The sequence below is a fragment of the Salvelinus namaycush genome, unplaced genomic scaffold, assembly GCF_016432855.1.
Source record: "Salvelinus namaycush isolate Seneca unplaced genomic scaffold, SaNama_1.0 Scaffold1305, whole genome shotgun sequence".
Classification (NCBI taxonomy): domain Eukaryota; kingdom Metazoa; phylum Chordata; class Actinopteri; order Salmoniformes; family Salmonidae; genus Salvelinus; species Salvelinus namaycush.
Window position 1 is genome coordinate 40,706 of NW_024058015.1, and position 17,054 is coordinate 57,759.

The 17,054-nt window shown below is 42.7% G+C and overlaps 1 protein-coding gene across 1 annotated transcript in view; it reads left to right on the forward strand.

Annotated features, from left to right (window-relative positions):
- LOC120036325 (lysine-specific demethylase phf2-like) overlaps nt 1-15,917 on the forward strand; it is a 48,836-nt gene extending 32,919 nt beyond the window's left edge. The window contains exons 12-16 of the mRNA XM_038982801.1: nt 6,274-6,460; nt 9,760-9,922; nt 15,215-15,302; nt 15,630-15,736; nt 15,874-15,917. Of these exons, the coding sequence (XP_038838729.1) occupies nt 6,274-6,460; nt 9,760-9,922; nt 15,215-15,302; nt 15,630-15,736; nt 15,874-15,917 (589 nt within the window). The remainder of the gene's footprint in view (nt 1-6,273; nt 6,461-9,759; nt 9,923-15,214; nt 15,303-15,629; nt 15,737-15,873) is intronic.
- The last annotated feature ends 1,137 nt before the right edge of the window (nt 15,918-17,054 follow it).

Sequence of the window (17,054 nt, forward strand, 5' to 3'; positions counted from 1 at the left end):
CAGTATAGTGGAGAGCCCTCAGATCTATTTATATAATATTATGTCTCTGTCTCTCAGGATGGACAGTATAGTGGAGAGCCCTCAGATCTATTTATATAATATTATGTCTCTGTCTCTCAGGATGGACAGTATAGTGGAGAGCCCTCAGATCTATTTATATAATATTATGTCTCTGTCTCTCAGGATGGACAGTATAGTGGAGAGCCCTCAGATCTATTTATATAATATTATGTCTCTGTCTCTCAGGATGGACAGTATAGTGGAGAGCCCTCAGATCTATTTATATAATATTATGTCTCTGTCTCAGGATGGACAGTATAGTGGAGAGCCCTCAGATCTATTTATATAATATTATGTCTCTGTCTCTCAGGATGGACAGTATAGTGGAGAGCCCTCAGATCTATTTATATAATATTATGTCTCTGTCTCTCAGGATGGACAGTATAGTGGAGAGCCCTCAGATCTATTTATATAATATTATGTCTCTGTCTCTCAGGATGGACAGTATAGTGGAGAGCCCTCAGATCTATTTATATAATATTATGTCTCTGTCTCAGGATGGACAGTATAGTGGAGAGCCCTCAGATCTATTTATATAATATTATGTCTCTCTCTCAGGATGGACAGTATAGTGGAGAGCCCTCAGATCTATTTATATAATATTATGTCTCTGTCTCTCAGGATGGACAGTATAGTGGAGAGCCCTCAGATCTATTTATATAATATTATGTCTCTGTCTCTCAGGATGGACAGTATAGTGGAGAGCCCTCAGATCTATTTATATAATATTATGTCTCTGTCTCTCAGGATGGACAGTATAGTGGAGAGCCCTCAGATCTATTTATATAATATTATGTCTCTGTCTCTCAGGATGGACAGTATAGTGGAGAGCCCTCAGATCTATTTATATAATATTATGTCTCTGTCTCTCAGGATGGACAGTATAGTGGAGAGCCCTCAGATCTATTTATATAATATTATGTCTCTGTCTCAGGATGGACAGTATAGTGGAGAGCCCTCAGATCTATTTATATAATATTATGTCTCTGTCTCTCAGGATGGACAGTATAGTGGAGAGCCCTCAGATCTATTTATATAATATTATGTCTCTGTCTCTCAGGATGGACAGTATAGTGGAGAGCCCTCAGATCTATTTATATAATATTATGTCTCTGTCTCAGGATGGACAGTATAGTGGAGAGCCCTCAGATCTATTTATATAATATTATGTCTCTTTCTCTCAGGATGGACAGTATAGTGGAGAGCCCTCAGATCTATTTATATAATATTATGTCTCTGTCTCTCAGGATGGACAGTATAGTGGAGAGCCCTCAGATCTATTTATATAATATTATGTCTCTGTCTCTCAGGATGGACAGTATAGTGGAGAGCCCTCAGATCTATTTATATAATATTATGTCTCTGTCTCTCAGGATGGACAGTATAGTGGAGAGCCCTCAGATCTATTTATATAATATTATGTCTCTGTGTCTCAGGATGGACAGTATAGTGGAGAGCCCTCAAATCTATTTATATAATATTATGTCTCTGTCTCTCAGGATGGACAGTATAGTGGAGAGCCCTCAGATCTATTTATATAATATTATGTCTCTGTCTCTCAGGATGGACAGTATAGTGGAGAGCCCTCAGATCTATTTATATAATATTATGTCTCTGTCTCTCAGGATGGACAGTATAGTGGAGAGCCCTCAGATCTATTTATATAATATTATGTCTCTGTCTCTCAGGATGGACAGTATAGTGGAGAGCCCTCAGATCTATTTATATAATATTATGTCTCTGTCTCAGGATGGACAGTATAGTGGAGAGCCCTCAGATCTATTTATATAATATTAGGTCTCTGTCTCAGGATGGACAGTATAGTGGAGAGCCCTCAGATCTATTTATATAATATTATGTCTCTGTCTCTCAGGATGGACAGTATAGTGGAGAGCCCTCAGATCTATTTATATAATATTATGTCTCTGTCTCAGGATGGACAGTATAGTGGAGAGCCCTCAGATCTATTTATATAATATTATGTCTCTGTCTCTCAGGATGGACAGTATAGTGGAGAGCCCTCAGATCTATTTATATAATATTATGTCTCTGTCTCTCAGGATGGACAGTATAGTGGAGAGCCCTCAGATCTATTTATATAATATTATGTCTCTGTCTCTCAGGATGGACAGTATAGTGGAGAGCCCTCAGATCTATTTATATAATATTATGTCTCTGTCTCTCAGGATGGACAGTATAGTGGAGAGCCCTCAGATCTATTTATATAATATTATGTCTCTGTCTCAGGATGGACAGTATAGTGGAGAGCCCTCAGATCTATTTATATAATATTATGTCTCTGTCTCAGGATGGACAGTATAGTGGAGAGCCCTCAGATCTATTTATATAATATTATGTCTCTGTCTCTCAGGATGGACAGTATAGTGGAGAGCCCTCAGATCTATTTATATAATATTATGTCTCTGTCTCTCAGGATGGACAGTATAGTGGAGAGCCCTCAGATCTATTTATATAATATTATGTCTCTGTCTCAGGATGGACAGTATAGTGGAGAGCCCTCAGATCTATTTATATAATATTATGTCTCTGTCTCTCAGGATGGACAGTATAGTGGAGAGCCCTCAGATCTATTTATATAATATTATGTCTCTGTCTCAGGATGGACAGTATAGTGGAGAGCCCTCAGATCTATTTATATAATATTATGTCTCTGTCTCAGGATGGACAGTATAGTGGAGAGCCCTCAGATCTATTTATATAATATTATGTCTCTGTCTCTCAGGATGGACAGTATAGTGGAGAGCCCTCAGATCTATTTATATAATATTATGTCTCTGTCTCAGGATGGACAGTATAGTGGAGAGCCCTCAGATCTATTTATATAATATTATGTCTCTGTCTCTCAGGATGGACAGTATAGTGGAGAGCCCTCAGATCTATTTATATAATATTATGTCTCTGTCTCAGGATGGACAGTATAGTGGAGAGCCCTCAGATCTATTTATATAATATTATGTCTCTGTCTCAGGATGGACAGTATAGTGGAGAGCCCTCAGATCTATTTATATAATATTATGTCTCTGTCTCAGGATGGACAGTATAGTGGAGAGCCCTCAGATCTATTTATATAATATTATGTCTCTGTCTCAGGATGGACAGTATAGTGGAGAGCCCTCAGATCTATTTATATAATATTATGTCTCTGTCTCTCAGGATGGACAGTATAGTGGAGAGCCCTCAGATCTATTTATATAATATTATGTCTCTGTCTCAGGATGGACAGTATAGTGGAGAGCCCTCAGATCTATTTATATAATATTATGTCTCTGTCTCAGGATGGACAGTATAGTGGAGAGCCCTCAGATCTATTTATATAATATTATGTCTCTGTCTCTCAGGATGGACAGTATAGTGGAGAGCCCTCAGATCTATTTATATAATATTATGTCTCTGTCTCAGGATGGACAGTATAGTGGAGAGACCTCAGATCTATTTATATAATATTATGTCTCTGTCTCAGGATGGACAGTATAGTGGAGAGCCCTCAGATCTATTTATATAATATTATGTCTCTGTCTCAGGATGGACAGTATAGTGGAGAGCCCTCAGATCTATTTATATAATATTATGTCTCTGTCTCTCAGGATGGACAGTATAGTGGAGAGCCCTCAGATCTATTTATATAATATTATGTCTCTGTCTCTCAGGATGGACAGTATAGTGGAGAGCCCTCAGATCTATTTATATAATATTATGTCTCTGTCTCAGGATGGACAGTATAGTGGAGAGCCCTCAGATCTATTTATATAATATTATGTCTCTGTCTCAGGATGGACAGTATAGTGGAGAGCCCTCAGATCTATTTATATAATATTATGTCTCTGTCTCTCAGGATGGACAGTATAGTGGAGAGCCCTCAGATCTATTTATATAATATTATGTCTCTGTCTCTCAGGATGGACAGTATAGTGGAGAGCCCTCAGATCTATTTATATAATATTATGTCTCTGTCTCAGGATGGACAGTATAGTGGAGAGCCCTCAGATCTATTTATATAATATTATGTCTCTGTCTCTCAGGATGGACAGTATAGTGGAGAGCCCTCAGATCTATTTATATAATATTATGTCTCTGTCTCAGGATGGACAGTATAGTGGAGAGCCCTCAGATCTATTTATATAATATTATGTCTCTGTCTCAGGATGGACAGTATAGTGGAGAGCCCTCAGATCTATTTATATAATATTATGTCTCTGTCTCTCAGGATGGACAGTATAGTGGAGAGCCCTCAGATCTATTTATATAATATTATGTCTCTGTCTCAGGATGGACAGTATAGTGGAGAGCCCTCAGATCTATTTATATAATATTATGTCTCTGTCTCAGGATGGACAGTATAGTGGAGAGCCCTCAGATCTATTTATATAATATTATGTCTCTGTCTCAGGATGGACAGTATAGTGGAGAGCCCTCAGATCTATTTATATAATATTATGTCTCTGTCTCTCAGGATGGACAGTATAGTGGAGAGCCCTCAGATCTATTTATATAATATTATGTCTCTGTCTCAGGATGGACAGTATAGTGGAGAGCCCTCAGATCTATTTATATAATATTATGTCTCTGTCTCTCAGGATGGACAGTATAGTGGAGAGCCCTCAGATCTATTTATATAATATTATGTCTCTGTCTCAGGATGGACAGTATAGTGGAGAGACCTCAGATCTATTTATATAATATTATGTCTCTGTCTCAGGATGGACAGTATAGTGGAGAGCCCTCAGATCTATTTATATAATATTATGTCTCTGTCTCAGGATGGACAGTATAGTGGAGAGCCCTCAGATCTATTTATATAATATTATGTCTCTGTCTCAGGATGGACAGTATAGTGGAGAGCCCTCAGATCTATTTATATAATATTATGTCTCTGTCTCTCAGGATGGACAGTATAGTGGAGAGCCCTCAGATCTATTTATATAATATTATGTCTCTGTCTCAGGATGGACAGTATAGTGGAGAGCCCTCAGATCTATTTATATAATATTATGTCTCTGTCTCTCAGGATGGACAGTATAGTGGAGAGCCCTCAGATCTATTTATATAATATTATGTCTCTGTCTCTCAGGATGGACAGTATAGTGGAGAGCCCTCAGATCTATTTATATAATATTATGTCTCTGTCTCTCAGGATGGACAGTATAGTGGAGAGCCCCCAGATCTATTTATATAATATTATGTCTCTGTCTCTCAGGATGGACAGTATAGTGGAGAGCCCTCAGATCTATTTATATAATATTATGTCTCTGTCTCTCAGGATGGACAGTATAGTGGAGAGCCCTCAGATCTATTTATATAATATTATGTCTCTCTCTCAGGATGGACAGTATAGTGGAGAGCCCTCAGATCTATTTATATAATATTATGTCTCTGTCTCTCAGGATGGACAGTATAGTGGAGAGCCCTCAGATCTATTTATATAATATTATGTCTCTGTCTCTCAGGATGGACAGTATAGTGGAGAGCCCTCAGATCTATTTATATAATATTATGTCTCTGTCTCAGGATGGACAGTATAGTGGAGAGCCCTCAGATCTATTTATATAATATTATGTCTCTGTCTCAGGATGGACAGTATAGTGGAGAGCCCTCAGATCTATTTATATAATATTATGTCTCTGTCTCAGGATGGACAGTATAGTGGAGAGCCCTCAGATCTATTTATATAATATTATGTCTCTGTCTCAGGATGGACAGTATAGTGGAGAGCCCTCAGATCTATTTATATAATATTATGTCTCTGTCTCTCAGGATGGACAGTATAGTGGAGAGCCCTCAGATCTATTTATATAATATTATGTCTCTGTCTCTCAGGATGGACAGTATAGTGGAGAGCCCTCAGATCTATTTATATAATAGTATGTCTCTGTCTCTCAGGATGGACAGTATAGTGGAGAGCCCTCAGATCTATTTATATAATATTATGTCTCTGTCTCTCAGGATGGACAGTATAGTGGAGAGCCCTCAGATCTATTTATATAATATTATGTCTCTGTCTCTCAGGATGGACAGTATAGTGGAGAGCCCTCAGATCTATTTATATAATATTATGTCTCTGTCTCTCAGGATGGACAGTATAGTGGAGAGCCCTCAGATCTATTTATATAATATTATGTCTCTGTCTCTCAGGATGGACAGTATAGTGGAGAGCCCTCAGATCTATTTATATAATATTATGTCTCTGTCTCTCAGGATGGACAGTATAGTGGAGAGCCCTCAGATTGTGCGGAGGTTGTCGTGGGTAGAGAACTACTGGCCAGACGATGCTCTCCTGGGGAAACCTAAAGTCACTAAGTACTGTCTGATCGGTGTTAAAGACAGCTACACCGACTTCCACATCGAGTGTGGAGGGGCCTCCGTCTGGTACCACGTACTCAAGGTATGACACGCTTAATAACCTTATTGATGAATTCACTTTATTAAGGTACTGTAATGTCTGGTACAACATACTCAAGGTTTTAATGTGATTTATTAGGATCCCCATTAGCCAACGCCAATGGTGACAGCTACGTAGGTTTACTGGGGTCTGATCACATAATTAAAAAGACATTACAGACAAAATACTTTACAATTTACATACATTTAAGTGTAGTGTACATTAACATCTTGTGTGTGTGTGTGTGTGTGTGTGCGTGCGTGCGTGTGTGTGTGTGTGTGTGTGTGTGTGTGTGTGCGTGCGTGCATTTATCAGTTACACATACATGTCAGTACACACAACAGGTAGGTCACATGGGGGAGAGGTGTGGCTTCATTTGTTTTGTTAAGCCAGGTTTGCTGTTCACTTGAGCAATATGAGATGGAACGGAGTTCCATTCACTCATGGCTCTGTGTAATACTGTACGTTTCCCTGAATTTGTTCTGGACCTGGGGACTGAAAAGTCCATGTGGCGTGTCTGGTGGGATAAGTGTGTGTGTCAGTGCTGTGTGTAAGTTGTCTATGCAAAACATTTGGAATTTCCAACACATTAAATGTTCTTATAAAAACAAGAAGTGTCACAGTCAGTCTTTTCTCAACTCTTAGCCAAGAGAGACTGGCAGCATAATATTTATATCAGCCCTCTGATTACAATGAAGAGCAAGACGTGTCGCTCTGTTCTGGGCCAGCTGCAGCTTAACTAGGTCTTTCCTTGCAGCACTGGACCACACGACTGGACAATAATCAAGATTAGACAAAACTAGAGCCTGCAGGAATTGCTTTTTGGGGTGTGGTGTCAAAAAAGCAGAGCATCTCTTTATTACGGACAGACCTCTCCCCATTTTTACAACCATTGAATCTACAGTGCAAAAACACGTTTTTAGACAAATTGAAATATAAAATTTCAGTAAGTATTCAGACCCTTTACTCAGTACTTTGTTGAAGCACATTTGGTAGTGATTACATCCTCAAGTCTTCTTGGGTGTGACGCTACAAACTTGGCACACCTGTATTTGGGGAGTTTCTCCCATTCTTCTCTGCAGATCCTCTCAAGCTCTGTCAGCTCTGTGAGGTTGTAATCGCTGCCAAAGGTGCTTCAACAAAGTACTGAGTAAAGGGTCTGGATACTTATGTAAATATGATATTTCAGTTTTTTATATTTAATAAATGTGCAAAAAAATGATTCTGATTCTGAGATTCTGCAATTCCGTCTACAACCATGTTGTTCAGCCTTGATTGTCTTTCGAGATAATCTGATTTCTCCGTCATTGTTGTCATCATGGATTCACACACAGAACTGATGTCCTCTCAATGACTTCCAGATTACTGTCATCTTGCCATTCTCCTGTTTTAACTCACCGAGCTGACCCTGGGAGAACTGCAAACTGTTCTTCAGGTCCTGGACCTCTCTGGTCTCCTGTTTTAACTCACCGAGCTGACCCTGGGAGAACTGCAAACTGTTCTTCAGGTCCTGGACCTCTCTGGTCTCCTGTTTTAACTCACCGAGCTGACCCTGGGAGAACTGCAAACTGTTCTTCAGGTCCTGGACCTCTCTGGTCTCCTGTTTTAACTCACCGAGCTGACCCTGGGAGAACTGCAAACTGTTCTTCAGGTCCTGGACCTCTCTGGTCAGGTCTTCCATTCTTTTATTAGTTGACTCCACCAGTATTTGGACAAAACACTTGTATTTATTTTCTTGTTGTTGAAACCAACTGCTTGTAGAACTATTTTGATTGTTTAAAAGATCCTTCACCTGTGATAGAGAGACACCACTGTCCTCAACGGTACTCCTGCCAGCTTTGGTCTTTGTCATGGTTACAACGTAGGTTACAGGGCAGGTCAGAGGGAAGATGGAAGCAGCAACAAATAGCAGGGATCTAGACAGCCACAAGCCCGGGACAATCCACGGTCCCAGCCACAATGGCTAACAACACCCTCAAGGAAACCCTGCTAGCTTGATAGGCAGCTAGCTAGCAGCTAGGCTAGCTTCTACACCAAACCGCTCCTCAGACCCGGCCTTGGTCGGCAGGATCACTGGACAGATAGTAGCGGTCCCAGCAACTGATGCCAACCACGTCGCAGGATCCATAGCTTGATAGGCAGCTAGCTAGCAGCTAGGCTAGCTTCTACACCAAACAGCTCCTCAGACCCGGCCTTGGTCGGCAGGATCACTGGACAGATAGTAGCGGTTCCAGCAACTGATGCCAACCACGTCGCAGGATCCATAGCTTGATAGGCAGCTAGCTAGCAGCTAGGCTAGCTTCTACACCAAACCGCTCCTCAGACCCGGCCTTGGTCGGCAGGATCACTGGACAGATAGTAGCGGTCCCAGCAACTGATGCCAACCACGTCGCAGAATCCATAGCTTGATAGACAGCTAGCTAGCAGCTAGGCTAGCTTCTACACCAAACAGCTCCTCAGACCCGGCCTTGGTCGGCAGGATCACTGGACAGATAGTAGCGGTCCCAGCAACTGATGCCAACCACGTCGCAGGATCCATAGCTTGATAGGCAGCTAGCTAGCAGCTATGCTAGCTTCTACACCAAACAGCTCCTCAGACCCGGCCTTGGTCGGCAGGATCACTGGACAGATAGTAGCGGTTCCAGCAACTGATGCCAACCACATCGCAGGATCCAAACTCAAAAGGTAGCTAGCTGGTAAACTTGTTCAATAGACTTTCAAAACTTTACAAAACAACAAACCCTCGTTCACTCCGCGTCCAACAGGAAACACCTTTTCCACTTCTCAAGGAAGAATACTCGAGGTGTATTAGAAAGCATTGCTGCATAGCAAGAATGAAATTAGCCGTAGAATGAATAGGAACGAGTCCTGGACATGTACACAAAGTGTCTCCGAGTTGTGGTGCTGATCTAGGATCAGTGTTGCCTTTTAGATCCTAATGAATGAGATTACATGAACAGAGGGGACTTGATCCCAGATCAGTGTTGCCTTTTAGATCCTAATGAATGAGATTACACGGACCGGGGGGACTTGATCCCAGATCAGTGTTGCCTTTTAGATCCTAATGAATGAGATTACACGGACCGGGGGGACTTGATCCCAGATCAGTGTTGCCTTTTAGATCCTAATGAATGAGATTACACGGACCGGGGGGACTTGATCCCAGATCAGTGTTGCCTTTTAGATCCTAATGAATGAGATTACACGGACCGGGGGGACTTGATCCCAGATCAGTGCTGCTACAGGCCCTGATGTTGTAAGGAGCTCTTATTCTGTCTTGATGTTGTGGTTGCTGTTTCCAGGGAGAGAAGATCTTCTTCCTGATCAAGCCCACGTCAGCTAACCTATCGTTGTACGAGCGCTGGAGGTCCTCAGCCAATCACACAGAGATGTTCTTCGCCGACCAGGTGGACAAGTGTTACAAGTGCACTCTGAAGCAGGGACAGACCCTATTCATACCATCAGGTTAGTGCACTCTGAAGTAGTGTTCATACCATCAGGTTAGTGCACTCTGAAGCAGGGACAGACCCTATTCATACCATCAGGTTAGTGCACTCTGAAGCAGGGACAGACCCTAATCATACCATCAGGTTAGTGCACTCTGAAGTAGTGTTCATACCATCAGGTTAGTGCACTCTGAAGCAGGGACAGACCCTATTCATACCATCAGGTTAGTGCACTCTGAAGTAGTGTTCATACCGTCAGGTTAGTGCACTCTGAAGCAGGGACAGACCCTATTCATACCATCAGGTTAGTGCACTCTGAAGTAGTGTTCATACCATCAGGTTAGTGCACTCTGAAGTAGTGTTCATACCGTCAGGTTAGTGCACTCTGAAGTAGTGTTCATACCATCAGGTTAGTGCACTCTGAAGCAGGGACAGACCCTATTCATACCATCAGGTTAGTGCACTCTGAAGCAGGGACAGACCCTATTCATACCATCAGGTTAGTGCACTCTGAAGTAGTGTTCATACCATCAGGTTAGTGCACTCTGAAGTAGTGTTCATACCATCAGGTTAGTGCACTCTGAAGCAGGGACAGACCCTATTCATACCATCAGGTTAGTGCACTCTGAAGTAGTGTTCATACCATCAGGTTAGTGCACTCTGAAGCAGGGACAGACCCTATTCATACCATCAGGTTAGTGCACTCTGAAGTAGTGTTCATACCATCAGTTTAGTGCACTCTGAAGTAGTGTTCATACCATCAGGTTAGTGCACTCTGAAGCAGGGACAGACCCTATTCATACCATCAGGTTAGTGCACTCTGAAGTAGTGTTCATACCGTCAGGTTAGTGCACTCTGAAGCAGGGACAGACCCTATTCATACCATCAGGTTAGTGCACTCTGAAGTAGTGTTCATACCATCAGGTTAGTGCACTCTGAAGCAGGGACAGACCCTATTCATACCATCAGGTTAGTGCACTCTGAAGTAGTGTTCATACCATCAGGTTAGTGCACTCTGAAGCAGGGACAGACCCTATTCATACCATCAGGTTAGTGCACTCTGAAGTAGTGTTCATACCATCAGCTTAGTGCACTCTGAAGTAGTGTTCATACCATCAGGTTAGTGCACTCTGAAGTAGTGTTCATACCATCAGGTTAGTGCACTCTGAAGTAGTGTTCATACCGTCAGGTTAGTGCACTCTGAAGTAGTGTTCATACCGTCAGGTTAGTGCACTCTGAAGTAGTGTTCATACCGTCAGGTTAGTGCACACTGAAGTAGTGTTCATACCGTCAGGTTAGTGCACTCTGAAGTAGTGTTCATACCGTCAGGTTAGTGCACTCTGAAGTAGTGTTCATACCGTCAGGTTAGTGCACTCTGAAGTAGTGTTCATACCGTCAGGTTAGTGCACTCTGAAGTAGTGTTCATACCATCAGGTTAGTGCACTCTGAAGTAGTGTTCATACCGTCAGGTTAGTGCACTCTGAAGCAGGGACAGACCCTATTCATACCATCAGGTTAGTGCACTCTGAAGTAGTGTTCATACCATCAGGTTAGTGCACTCTGAAGTAGTGTTCATACCATCAGGTTAGTGCACTCTGAAGCAGGGACAGACCCTATTCATACCATCAGGTTAGTGCACTCTGAAGTAGTGTTCATACCATCAGGTTAGTGCACTCTGAAGTAGTGTTCATACCATCAGGTTAGTGCACTCTGAAGTAGTGTTCATACCGTCAGGTTAGTGCACTCTGAAGTAGTGTTCATACCATCAGGTTAGTGCACTCTGAAGTAGTGTTCATACTGTCAGGTTAGTGCACTCTGAAGTAGTGTTCATACCATCAGGTTAGTGCACTCTGAAGTAGTGTTCATACCGTCAGGTTAGTGCACTCTGAAGTAGTGTTCATACCATCAGGTTAGTGCACTCTGAAGTAGTGTTCATACCGTCAGGTTAGTGCACTCTGAAGCAGGGACAGACCCTATTCATACCATCAGGTTAGTGCACTCTGAAGCAGGGACAGACCCTATTCATACCATCAGGTTAGTGCACTCTGAAGTAGTGTTCATACCATCAGGTTAGTGCACTCTGAAGTAGTGTTCATACCATCAGGTTAGTGCACTCTGAAGCAGGGACAGACCCTATTCATACCATCAGGTTAGTGCACTCTGAAGTAGTGTTCATACCATCAGGTTAGTGCACTCTGAAGCAGGGACAGACCCTATTCATACCATCAGGTTAGTGCACTCTGAAGTAGTGTTCATACCATCAGGTTAGTGCACTCTGAAGTAGTGTTCATACCATCAGGTTAGTGCACTCTGAAGTAGTGTTCATACCATCAGGTTAGTGCACTCTGAAGTAGTGTTCATACCATCAGGTTAGTGCACTCTGAAGTAGTGTTCATACCGTCAGGTTAGTGCACTCTGAAGCAGGGACAGACCCTATTCATACCATCAGGTTAGTGCACTCTGAAGTAGTGTTCATACCATCAGGTTAGTGCACTCTGAAGTAGTGTTCATACCATCAGGTTAGTGCACTCTGAAGCAGGGACAGACCCTATTCATACCATCAGGTTAGTGCACTCTGAAGTAGTGTTCATACCATCAGGTTAGTGCACTCTGAAGCAGGGACAGACCCTATTCATACCATCAGGTTAGTGCACTCTGAAGTAGTGTTCATACCATCAGGTTAGTGCACTCTGAAGTAGTGTTCATACCATCAGGTTAGTGCACTCTGAAGCAGGGACAGACCCTATTCATACCATCAGGTTAGTGCACTCTGAAGTAGTGTTCATACCATCAGGTTAGTGCACTCTGAAGCAGGGACAGACCCTATTCATACCATCAGGTTAGTGCACTCTGAAGCAGGGACAGACCCTATTCATACCATCAGGTTAGTGCACTCTGAAGTAGTGTTCATACCATCAGGTTAGTGCACTCTGAAGCAGGGACAGACCCTATTCATACCATCAGGTTAGTGCACTCTGAAGCAGGGACAGACCCTATTCATACCATCAGGTTAGTGCACTCTGAAGTAGTGTTCATACCATCAGGTTAGTGCACTCTGAAGCAGGGACAGACCCTATTCATACCATCAGGTTAGTGCACTCTGAAGCAGGGACAGACCCTATTCATGCCATCAGGTTAGTGCACTCTGAAGCAGGGACAGACCCTATTCATACCATCAGGTTAGTGCACTCTGAAGTAGTGTTCATACCATCAGGTTAGTGCACTCTGAAGCAGGGACAGACCCTATTCATACCATCAGGTTAGTGCACTCTGAAGTAGTGTTCATACCATCAGGTTAGTGCACTCTGAAGTAGTGTTCATACCATCAGGTTAGTGCACTCTGAAGCAGGGACAGACCCTATTCATACCATCAGGTTAGTGCACTCTGAAGTAGTGTTCATACCATCAGGTTAGTGCACTCTGAAGTAGTGTTCATACCATCAGGTTAGTGCACTCTGAAGTAGTGTTCATACCGTCAGGTTAGTGCACTCTGAAGTAGTGTTCATACCGTCAGGTTAGTGCACTCTGAAGTAGTGTTCATACCGTCAGGTTAGTGCACTCTGAAGTAGTGTTCATACCGTCAGGTTAGTGCACTCTGAAGTAGTGTTCATACCATCAGGTTAGTGCACTCTGAAGTAGTGTTCATACCGTCAGGTTAGTGCACTCTGAAGTAGTGTTCATACCATCAGGTTAGTGCACTCTGAAGTAGTGTTCATACCGTCAGGTTAGTGCACTCTGAAGCAGGGACAGACCCTATTCATACCATCAGGTTAGTGCACTCTGAAGTAGTGTTCATACCATCAGGTTAGTGCACTCTGAAGTAGTGTTCATACCGTCAGGTTAGTGCACTCTGAAGTAGTGTTCATACCATCAGGTTAGTGCACTCTGAAGTAGTGTTCATACCGTCAGGTTAGTGCACTCTGAAGCAGGGACAGACCCTATTCATACCATCAGGTTAGTGCACTCTGAAGTAGTGTTCATACCATCAGGTTAGTGCACTCTGAAGTAGTGTTCATACCATCAGGTTAGTGCACTCTGAAGCAGGGACAGACCCTATTCATACCATCAGGTTAGTGCACTCTGAAGTAGTGTTCATACCATCAGGTTAGTGCACTCTGAAGCAGGGACAGACCCTATTCATACCATCAGGTTAGTGCACTCTGAAGCAGGGACAGACCCTATTCATACCATCAGGTTAGTGCACTCTGAAGTAGTGTTCATACCATCAGGTTAGTGCACTCTGAAGCAGGGACAGACCCTATTCATACCATCAGGTTAGTGCACTCTGAAGTAGTGTTCATACCGTCAGGTTAGTGCACTCTGAAGCAGGGACAGACCCTATTCATACCATCAGGTTAGTGCACTCTGAAGTAGTGTTCATACCATCAGGTTAGTGCACTCTGAAGTAGTGTTCATACCGTCAGGTTAGTGCACTCTGAAGCAGGGACAGACCCTATTCATACCATCAGGTTAGTGCACTCTGAAGTAGTGTTCATACCATCAGGTTAGTGCACTCTGAAGTAGTGTTCATACCATCAGGTTAGTGCACTCTGAAGTAGTGTTCATACCATCAGGTTAGTGCACTCTGAAGTAGTGTTCATACCATCAGGTTAGTGCACTCTGAAGCAGGGACAGACCCTATTCATACCATCAGGTTAGTGCACTCTGAAGTAGTGTTCATACCATCAGGTTAGTGCACTCTGAAGTAGTGTTCATACCATCAGCTTAGTGCACTCTGAAGTAGTGTTCATACCATCAGGTTAGTGCACTCTGAAGTAGTGTTCATACCGTCAGGTTAGTGCACTCTGAAGTAGTGTTCATACCATCAGGTTAGTGCACTCTGAAGTAGTGTTCATACCGTCAGGTTAGTGCACTCTGAAGTAGTGTTCATACCATCAGGTTAGTGCACTCTGAAGTAGTGTTCATACCGTCAGGTTAGTGCACTCTGAAGTAGTGTTCATACCGTCAGGTTAGTGCACTCTGAAGTAGTGTTCATACCGTCAGGTTAGTGCACTCTGAAGTAGTGTTCATACCGTCAGGTTAGTGCACTCTGAAGTAGTGTTCATACCGTCAGGTTAGTGCACTCTGAAGTAGGGACAAGAAATCTTCAAACCATCACATCAGAATCAGAAATCTGTTCAGATTAGATTTAGTTATTCTCACAAATCACACCTATTATTATGTTGTCACATTGGGAATAGAATCAGACCTGTTCTGATGTTGTCACATTGGGAATAGAATCAGACCTGTTCTGATGTTGTCACATTGGGAATAGAAGTACAGAATGTGTTTATACTGTGTCTGTTTCCAGGTTGGATCAACGCAGTTCTGACTCCAGTGGACACTCTGGCCTTTTCTGGACACTTTGTCCACAACCTGAGTGTTGAGATGCAGATGAGGTGAGCACATCATTAGTATCAATGAGGACCTCCTGTAGCTAAGACTGTAGCTTTAAAGGTCAACTGCACTTCCTGACTTGGCCTAGTTTTTCATTAATTCTCATGAAGAAATGGTCATATTGGTCCCATGACTTGAATGGGATTTGTGCTACAAATGCTAAAATGCTAAAATGTTAGCATGTGGAAACCGTGCCAGGGAACCTAAACCAAATCATGAATTGCTGTCATATCTTGTCCATAGACTGCTTACAGGGTAAGGAAACCAATATGTCATTTTAGGTGAACTATCCCTTTAAAAAATAATTCAAAGTGTGTTTTCCTCTCCAGAGCGTATGAGGTGGAGAAGCGTCTGAAGGTCAACTGTCTGACTCCGTTCCCCAACTTTGAGACGGCCTGCTGGTATGTGGGACGCCACCTGCTGGAGAGGTTCAAAGGTACATCACCATTTTTCTTTCTACAACTATTAGGCTTTCAGGTTTGGTTTCAGTCATCTTCTTCCTCTGTGTTCCTTTTCCTGTGCTTGTGATGCGTTTCCTGTTCCCCTCGTGGTGCTTGTCTCCTGTTCCTCTAGTGGTGTATAGCGTGTGTCCTTCCTACGGTCTGCTCAGCAGATGAGGAGATGGATACTCTAATATTATTACTGTCATTAAACGTCTGCGTGGCGTGGTTCACAGTTGATTATGTTCAAAAGGCCTGGCACAGTTACAATCACTAGTTCTCTGCTCTCTCGCTGTGTGTTTTAACTCCTCTCGGCTGGCCAACTCTGTTTATGTTTCCACTGAAGGCTTTTCCTCTCTGCTGTAATATGGCCTTCTACTGATCACCAACATACTGTATGGGCTCTGGTCAGTAGTTATGTAGGGAGAAAGGGTGTCATGTGGGATGCAGACTATAAGACCACAGTGGTTTATATCCCATTATTCTCTTATGGAGGTGAAACATACAGGTATTTTCTCTGTGTGTTCGTCAAATGGGGTATTTATCCCCTTATTGTCTCATGGAGGTGAAATGATCCCCAATTCTACACGACAGAAAACCATGTCCGTTCTACACATTTGTATCATATCTGTTGTCTACATAATCAGAGAGTTCAGTAATGTTGCACCCCGATGAACAGACCACAGGTCCCTAACCTTTACCCCACCTTAACCCTTCCCACCTGGTTCCATCTACTTTCTCTGCCTCTCTTTGCGTGAAGCTTACAGGACTGTTTCGCTAGCACAGACTGGAATATGTTCCGGGATTCATCCTATAACATTGAGGAGGGTACCACATCAGTCACCGGATTCATTAATAAGTACATCGACGATGCAGTCCCCACAGTGACATAAACTCAGCAAAAAAATGAAACGTCCCTTTTTCAGGACCCTGTCTTTCAAAGAAAAGTTCATTAAAATCCAAATAACTTCACAGATCTTCATTGTAAAGGGTTTAAACACTGTTTCCCATGCTTGTTCAATGAACCATAAACAATTAATGAACATGCACCCGTGGAACGGTCGTTAAGATACTAACAGCTTACAGATGGTAGGCAATTAAGGTCACAGTTATGAAAACTTAGCACACTAAAGAGGCCTTTCTACTGACTCTGAAAAACACCAAAAGAAAGATGCCCAGGGTCCCTGCTCATCTGCGTGAATGTGCCTTAGGCATGCTGCATGGAGGCATGAGGACTGCAGATGTGGCCAGGGCAATAAAATTGCAATGTCCGTACTGTGAGACGCCTAAGACAGCGCTACAGGGAGACAGGAC